Source organism: Penaeus chinensis, chromosome 31, assembly GCF_019202785.1.
Source record: "Penaeus chinensis breed Huanghai No. 1 chromosome 31, ASM1920278v2, whole genome shotgun sequence".
Classification (NCBI taxonomy): Eukaryota; Metazoa; Arthropoda; class Malacostraca; order Decapoda; family Penaeidae; genus Penaeus; species Penaeus chinensis.
Window position 1 is genome coordinate 12439831 of NC_061849.1, and position 9545 is coordinate 12449375.

General features: G+C 35.3%; 1 protein-coding gene across 2 annotated transcripts; it reads right to left on the bottom strand.

Annotated features, from left to right (window-relative positions):
- Nucleotides 1-2281: 2281 nt before the first annotated feature.
- LOC125041797 (cytochrome P450 9e2-like) lies at nt 2282-9239 on the bottom strand. Of its 2 annotated transcripts, XM_047637099.1 has the most exons (7): nt 9185-9239; nt 6506-6683; nt 5663-6380; nt 5294-5512; nt 4799-4859; nt 3874-4064; nt 2282-3717 (listed from the first exon to the last, which is right to left on the bottom strand). In XM_047637099.1, the coding sequence occupies exons 2-7, from the start codon at nt 6680-6682 to the stop codon at nt 3548-3550; spliced, it is 1536 nt and encodes a 511-aa protein (XP_047493055.1). In that variant the 5' UTR covers nt 6683; nt 9185-9239; the 3' UTR covers nt 2282-3547. The 2 variants fall into 2 exon arrangements, with proteins under 2 accessions (XP_047493055.1, XP_047493056.1); XM_047637100.1 differs by lacking the exons at nt 2282-3717; nt 3874-4064; nt 4799-4859 and adding an exon at nt 4997-5184.
- Between the last annotated feature and the right edge of the window lie 306 nt (nt 9240-9545).

The following is a 9545-nucleotide window of genomic DNA, read 5'->3' on the forward strand; positions in this document are numbered from 1 at the left end:
AAGCATAAATATTATGCTCTAAATGTCTAAAAACTATTGCATAAACATTATGCATAACTAAATTTTATTGAAAACTGCCAAGGTCATGTCTAATCTCTCGCTGTTTATTTCTAGAGGTATGCTTCCATTGTTCCCTCCATTTATCACGAAGACAACTCCTGATGCTGGGTTTCAAGTCAGTGTGTGGGAGAGGAAAACGAGCATCACAGGGCTGAGTTGCAGCTGCCTTGGCCTTCTATCAGCTCGCTCATTCCCACTGATACCAACATGTGCTGGTACCCAACACAGTGTTTTTTTACGTGCTAACATCACTGCAAGCCAATCTTGAACCTCCCTCACCACTGGATGTGACGAGTTTAAGCTCTTGATTGCTTGCATATCTGATCTGAGCAGACTTTAAATTTTGAAATATATACAGCCTGATACAATTAATATAATCATAGAGAGAGAGAGAGAGATCAGAGAAGAGTGCCATACAATGGCCTGAAAGCGTTTTAGAGTATCGTAAAATATCCGAAGTAAGAAAGAATATTCAGCTCTAATTGTATAATTCATAAAATCATAAAATACTATACCTTTAATTTATAGAACAAAAGAAAGTAAATATTTGAGATCAAACTAGAAATTAGAGATAAATAGAATGTCTTCTACACAGCTCGAGGCTGGCACATGGCACTTGAACAACATCCCGATGTGTCTCTCTCATTATTATTAAGAATTTAAAACCCATTCAAAGCGTAAGTGTTCTTAACATTTATAATTGTATATTATTAAAATGATATCTAGTCAAAAATTACTATAATGTGCATACATAATTTGTTTTATCATTCCTAAACTAGAATAATTGTTTCTAGGAATGGGTTTTGATTTTTTGGTGTTTTTATTTTCTATTTTTTTTTCCTGGTTTATTTGGTTTTGCTGACGTTTGTATTTATTCGTCCCTGGTGCTGTGGGCAAGAATGAAAGGAAGTAACATCTTTTGGGAGCTCAGGAAATCGATGAAGAAAAGGAAAGAAGATAGCTGAGAAGTACAACTAGTGTAAAGAGTGACAGGTTGGAGTACCTGGATATTTTGGTAAATGCCTGTTTATTTTATTGTAAAAGTGTAATGATTTATGACTCAATATGTCAACTAAAATTGGTAAGCTCATTAAGTGTTTTGATATTACCCCTTCTCTCAATTACCTCTAAGGCTGAAGTTAGATCATAAATTACCTGTATGATTATTCTTTTATAGTGTAGGTTCTAAAGATAACTTTTGGAGAAACACCACATTGGAAATAACAGATAGTGCCCATCTGGATAAAATATTTGACTGGTTCCCAGAGGGCGCTACAGGCAGCACAGTTCCTTTCAAGATAAAAATACTCAGACGCCTAGGACAAGATTATGAGCTCTTCGCAAACATCTGGTTGTCACACACAGCTAGGGTGTTGATGCAACTATCAGCTATCAGCTCAAAGAGCAACTACTTGCTAAGGGCATGGACTCCCCCCACCTTGACTATATTGAAGTCCTACCGTGGGCACAAACCTTGATCGAGTTCTCTGTCTTGAGCTTGTCAAGGGGAAAGAACCAATACCCCATGCCTAGTCTAAAGGCAGAAGCCGAAGGGGTTATTGAAGCCATCATTCCTCCGGGTAGTAGAACCTACTTCACAGATGGATCAGTCGATCCTGTAACCCACACTGCAGGCGCCGGCTTCGCAGGAAGGGATACCACAAAAGACATGAGGGTAACAGACCTGAAGATGGAATCCAGGTGAATTTCGAAACTGTAGTCTCATTTTCAGTAAATCTAGTTTTTGCATCGTGTTTTTTTTCTACCACGCATATACACACACTCACACACACATATGGACACACACACAAACACAAACACACTCACACACACATATATGTGCGTGTATATATACGTATATGTATGTACATATATATGTGTCTGTATACACACACACGCAAACAAACATATATATATATATATATATATATATATTTATATATATAATATGTACACAGATATATGTGTGTATATATGTGTATGTGTGTATGTATGTATGTGTATATATGTATATATACATATATACAGTTTAGTTATAGTTATGTTCATACATATACATATATAAATGAATATATATACATATATGTATATACATACATATCTGTATACATATATATAAATACATACATATATCTATAAATAATTACACACACATATCTACCTATACATATATCGATTAATTAATTTGAAATGAAAGTACGAATGGAAAGAAAGGCGATGATAAAGAACTTGTTCCATACCTTTATTTGTCATTACAAGTATTATTTGTATCCCTTCATGATTGGTCCTCCAGAACGAATTTACTTATTCATCTTATAACCCATAATAAACACATATTAGTTTCTGTTATCTTGTAATCTACATCATTACAAATCTTCCGCTGCTTTTCTGTGCTTCGTTTTCTTTGAATAACGAAATGTTTATTACAGTTCTATGTATGTATAGATATTTTTTTTAGTTCTATCAAAAAAAAAAAAAAAAAAAAAAAAAAAAAAGGAATAATAATTAAAAAGAATAATAGTAAATAAATCAATAAATTCAACACATCCAAATACTTCGTTTTTGGCTTCGTCGTCAAAGTGGACGGAACGGAAATCAGCCCTAATAAAGAGAAAACAGCTGGGCCTGGCACTCTTCTTTTGTTTTATGTCAGTTCGAAAGGTTGGTTATTTTGTCTTATTATCTTTTATGGAAAGCGACTCTTTTTTTAAACAGAAATATTTATAATAATATATCTACTTGATATTTTAGTTTGGTCAATAGCCTATTCTATTCTTTTGGCACCAAGATCATTTAACGAAAAAAATAACTAGATTTTTTTAATAGAAAAGGGTATTGTCTCGAAACTATTCATAAAGGTAAGTCACAACAGTATAAAATCTAGTGTAAAATAAAATATATTAAGATGAGTTATGTAAATACATAATATATTTCACATGTTACTTTGACTTCTGCATTAGGAGTTTCATGCCAACAGAGAAAAAAATCAGATTTGCAAAGCGGAAATTTCCAAAAAATATATATATATATTAAATCGTGAGCATTTATTTATATATTTTAAAACTCATGCTATGCACTTTCCAATTACATGATTTTTTTGCGCTTTTTTTAATTTCGTTACTCTGTTTTTGCACTTGGAAGGGAAGACTTTATATCATCATTACTATCACTATTATTATCATTATATTGTTATCATTATTATCATCGTTATCATCATTATCATTATCATGAATTAATTTTCTACCTTTATTCTGGTGTTAGAATGGAGATATATTAATAACTAGCAAGTAAAGGTAAAATTGAAAATGACGTATCCAACATACGAAAGATTTCAGACAATTGCTTCAGACGCCCCCTTCTATTGTACAGGAATAAGGTACTGATACGGCACGTTATACATGTTCTTCCTTTCTTTCCTTTCTCAATCTTGTATTCATTGGGAATAAATGACTTTCTCTCTCTTTCTCTCTCTCTCTCCTTTCCTTTTTCACTCTTCTTTCAAAGGTGTCAGGAGAAGGTTAACCCCGTCTTTTGGCCTCAGCAAACCTAAGCCAAAGTCAATCTTAATTTCTTCGTGTCCTGGTGCCAACTTCATGTCTGAGGCAAGGAGCATCTTGGCCAGACCAACTTTGGCTTCCATGAGGGCAAATCTCATCGCTGCAAGGAAAGCGAAGTGATTTATTACTCATTAAGTCTGGGTACTATAATATATCTTGTTAGTAGAGAAAGCCATAGAGGGAAGGAGAGGAAGAAAGAAAGACAAGACAATATTATTCAAAGATAATCTCACTCCTAAATTTCAGGTTATCTCACCTATACAGTTCCTGGGTCCGATTCCGAAGGGAATGTGCGTGAGGTGGGTGATGCTTGCTTTGTTCTCCGGCAAGAAGCGCTCGGGGCGAAATTCCTCGGGCTCAGGCCAGTACTTCGGGTCCCGTTGGATGTTGAAGATCGGGCATGTCACTATTAAGCCAGGCTCGAGGGTCACGTCCGTGCCAGGGATCCTGCAAGGATTTGAGGTTAGGCATTATAAGTCTCCTGTACCTCTTTCTCTGTGCGCCCTTAGGAAACTAGGCGGGAGCTCGTTTTTCATTGCTTTTCTGGGTACATATCGGGAATTGATGTCGCTTATGCGATATATATGTGTGTATCTATGTGGATATATATGTATATATATGCACAAAAACACACATATATGCCTATGCATCTATCTATGTATTCATATTTATATATGTATATGTATATATAATATATATACACATTAATATGTATGTATACATATATATATATATATATATATATATATATGCGTGTGTGTGTTTATATAAATATATGTGTATATAAATGTATATCTATATCTATCTATACATATATACATATACATATATGTATAAATACATTATATGTATATGTATATACATATATTTGTACACACATATATATTTGTGTGTGTATATATTCACACACATGTGCTTATATATCCATATATATCCATATATATAAATACACACACATATATGTATTCATATATATACATATATACACAAACAAAAACACACACATACACAGTCACAAGTATATACACACACACACACACACACATATATATATATATATATATATATATATATATATATATAAAAAGTACAAAACCACACTCAAGAATGCATGCTAAGGTAAAAGGTAATTTACACCTAAGTAGGCCTATATTGCCAAAAGTGTTTTTAAAAGGTCTTACTTGTATTCCTTTACACACTTGCGCTCCAGGAAAAGCCCCGGTGGGTACATACGAAGGGTTTCTGTGAAGAGAGAAATGGAAAGGTTAATCGCGCTCGGGAAAGGAAGACTTGGCAACTCATCCAGATTCTGGCATGGTTCAATTCTTCAATTCTCTTTTTTTTCTATTTTTTTCTCAGTAGCTGACGTTTGACACTTATGTTTTATATATATATTATATATATATATATATGTATGTGTGTGTGCGTGTGTGTGTGTGTGTGTGTTTGTGTGTGTGTGTTTCGTTGTCTTCAAAACTAAACTTTATTTCCCTTTTCTCGGAAGATTTGGCGAATTGGAGTATTACTGAGTCCGGGATGAGTTTCCTGTTCGTCTTTTTTCTCTTTCCTGAGGATGGACCAAGTACGTTACTACTTGCCCAAAAAATTCTAAAAGTCTGACAACAACAGCACTTCCATTTAAGACATTAGAGCAGAAATTAATCTGGGAGACTTACCCATGACACAAGCATCAAGATATTTGGCTTCCATAATCCCCTGGTAGGTTATGTCGCCGTGTTCCTCGACCATTTCACTGATCTCCTGACGAAGGCGTTGCTGGATCTCTGGGTGCTTGGCAAGTAGGATGGACGCAAAGGCCAGCGTGGAGGCTGTGGTATCGTAACCGGCGACCAGGAACAAGACACTTTGGGAGATGATGGTCAGTTCATCCAGTGCTGCGAGAATGGAAAGTGTCTGCATTTTAATCACTACCTGGTGTAAATGAGGTGAGTTGTATGATAACACTGTAAATGATAGGTATATGTCTTTAACTGCAGGAAGTAAACACTGTGAATTGCATGATGTGAATCCAAGTTGCAACTCACCTTGCTTAGACTGGGATGATTTACTGTCGTCTTGCATTGCCGTGATTCCTTCGGCATCGCCAGTGGAGACTTCTGCCTCCAGCAACAGATCCAAAAAGTCTCCTCTTTTATTTCCACTTTGCCTCGCTCGCATGGTCTCACGGGCAACTTCCGTAAAGAAATCTGTTGCTGGTACTGAAAATCTCATATTAAGTAGCTTGGCAAACTTAGGAAATACGCTCAGGAAAACAATTCTCCATATCATTCCCGGCGTAATTTTGAAAAAAGTGTCAACTTTTTCAGCAAATTCTGGCTTTTCATCCACTAGTGAATTGCATTCAATACCAAAGGCACAGGAAGCAATTGTGTCCATGGTAAAGCGGCCAAAATTATACTTCATGTCGACAAAGGGCTTCGTGCGTGCTTCCTTCAGGCAGAAGGAGACGAGGTCGTCGGCCTTTTTACACACGAGCGGGAACATCCCCTTCATTCTGCCTGAAGTGAAAGTGGGAGACATGATGGCTCTCAGTTTCTTCCACTCTTCACCTGTCTTCATAGTCAACATGTTGGCCATTACTCTGTCATTTTCGTTCGGTAAGTTTATTGTCCTTCTGTCCATAAAGTGATCAAAGTCCTTCACGTAAATGTGCCTCATGAGTTCTGGATCGCCCACCAGTAACATGGGCTCGTGGAAGGAGTAGACACCACTTAACTTTGATCCACTATAGTTGAAATAGACCTGTTAAGAGTGGAGGGATGTATCACGAGATTAAAATCTATAAAGAATTATACAAATATTTCTTACTAATCACTGTGGCGTCTGATGCTCAATAACACAATAATTTACAGAAAACATCACATTACCTCTTTTTCAAAGTTACATCTTTTATCTGGGAGAAGCAATTTATGCGCATGACCGATGAAAGGGACCACAGGCGGAGTGGGCACACCTTTATTTGCCCAGAACCTGTGTTTCCACCACGAATATGCCCAAAATAGTGCTAGCGCCGCACCCAACAGCAGCCATGTTACTCCAATCATCCTGGTGAGAAAAAATCATATAAATCAAGAGGAAATCAGTGGATGGTGAAAACTTTTAGAGTGGGTATTGGAACACGTAAACAAGTGCAATTCAACTTAATTTTATTTACAAGATATAGACAGTGGAAGGAAGCCGACTTGGTGCACCAGTAACGCACGCAGCTTGGGACCAGAAGGGTCATCCAAAGTGTGAGTTCGAATCCTATCCAAAGTCCGAGGTTAGGAATGGTATCTATTCAGATAAACTTTCTCCATCTGCCAAACCCTAAGAAAGAATTCACTGTTCTGTCTTGTGATGGGGCATGTGGCGTAATCTTATCACATTATCATCTTACAGATATTGGATGATACTGGATTACTTACAGTGCTAACTTATCTTGCAATATACTACCTCTTCCTCTCTGCGCCATCCCTCTCTCGCCTCTTCCTTTGATCTTTTTTCTATCCTATTCATGGTTTATATGGCTCTCGAGGCTCTCGTCATACTCAGAGCAACGGCGCACTTGGTCACATCAAGCAGTCTATAACACGTGGGCCTTCCTCTCTATTCTCGCCCGCTTGGAGCATCTTGTCTGCGGCCCCGACCCTGACCTACCATTCTAGACCATCAAGAGTTCTATGGTTCTGCCTCTGATACTACCAAGGTAAAAGTATATACGGTGTATGTAAGCGGACACATACACGCAACATGTGTCTGTGAACAAACGCGGGACTGCCAACTTGATGTTCCTTTTAAAATTCCTGCGTGGTAGAAACGCTATCGGTGACATCTGCTTAGTTGGAGCCTCCTCGCAACTCGGGGCCTGTCTCTCTTGCTCTCTCTCTCTCTCTCTCTCTCTCTCTCATACACAATATATATATATATATATATATATATATATATATATATATATGTATATATGTATGTAGGTATATATATACATATATGTATATATATACACATATGTGTACGTGTGTGTATATATATACATATGTATACATATATGTGCGTGCGTGTATATGTATATATATGTATGTATGTATGTGTATATATAATTATATATATGTATATATACAATTATATATGTATATATATAAATATATATGTATGTCTATATATGTATATATATATAAATATATATGTATATCTATATATGTATATATATGCATATATATGTATTTATGTGTGTATAAATATATTTTCATATATATGTGTGTATACACACACATACATGCACACATATGTATATGTATATGCATATATATGTATATATACATAGATATATGTATGAATATATATATATATAAATGTGTGTACATATATTTTGATATATACATATATATAATCATATATGTGTATGAATATATATATATAAATGTGTGTACATATATTTTGATATATACATATATATAATCATATATGTGTATATAACATATATATATGCATATATATACCTGTATATATATGTGTATATATATTTATATATATGTATGTATGTATGACATATACACACGCACGCCCACACACACACACATATATGTATATTGTGTGTGTTGGTGTGTTTGTATGTGTATATATATGTATATATATTTATGTATTTATATACATATATATACTTACATACAAATATGTGTGCGTAAGTGTGCATGTATACACACACAGATATGTGTGTGTGTGTGAGTGTGTACAGTTGCGGAATTATATTTTAGTATACTTGCTGGGAAACAGCCGCGGCCCACGAGAAGCATTTGCAAATGCATCAGCGATCTTACAAAGATTTTTATTTGATTTAATTGCCATACATAGATGCTTAAAGAATGAAGCGTTTTCGTGTTTCAAGAAATATGCAGCAAAATTTATACATGCTGTGTTGAAAGAAGGGGGTGTTGCCATTTCGATAAACAAACAATTCCAAGAAATCGCGTTTGAAAAGTATCCCACTGCAAAGTCAACGATAACTAAAACTACATGTTTGTCATCATATGTTTGAAGAAAACGAGGGATCAAATTGCTTACATAATTTCCGAAAATAGATATTCATGACTAATCACACTGTTACAAACAACCTAGTGTTTTTGCCTCATTCATAAAAATACTATTTACGCTAGATCTACATCTGTATATATATGTATATGTATATATATACGTATATATATACATACATACATATAAATATATATATATACATACATACACATATATATATAATACATACGTATGCATATCTACGTGCACACACACATTTATATATATAAAATACGCACACACATACACACGCACACGCACACTCACACTCACACTCACACACACACACACACACACACACACACACACACATACTCACACACACACACACACACATATATATATATATATATATATATATATATATATACATATTACGCACACATACAACGTGTATATCTGTACATATATGCAGTAACGTATCTGGGAGAATATTGACAGACGATCGACAAATCTATTTAGCTTCATAACTGAAAAGGTAGAGCCGCGTGAATTACCTCTAGAATCTAAGACCCGTGTCAGCGTCCACTGTGACACTTCCCGACCGCGAACGGTAACTGACGCGCAAGACGAGGCTCGAAGGTTACACGCGCGTTATGTCAGATGGCGAAATATGGCAACAACAAGCACTCAGTGAGGGAGTGCGTGCATTCTGTGATTTATTTATTCCTTTTAATTCTTGTGATTATGATTGATTTAACTACCTTTTCAATAGGGTATGTTATACGAATAGTGTGCAATGGTGCAATGTGTGCGCAGGTAGTTTATATATATATATACATATATATATAGATAGATAGATAAATAGGTAGATAGATAGATACACACACATATATATATATACTGCATAAACGCATA

Excerpts from the sequence above, each read along its gene's own strand:
- LOC125041797 (XM_047637099.1), bottom strand. The coding sequence starts at position 6,682 with ATGATTGGAGTAACATGGCTGCTGTTGGGTGCGGCGCTAGCACTATTT. Across the intron at positions 6,381-6,505 it reads GATGTAACTTTGAAAAAGAG|GTCTATTTCAACTATAGTGG; the intron begins GTAATGTGATGT and ends CACTCTTAACAG. Across the intron at positions 3,718-3,873 it reads CGGACCCAGGAACTGTATAG|CGATGAGATTTGCCCTCATG; the intron begins GTGAGATAACCT and ends CTTTCCTTGCAG.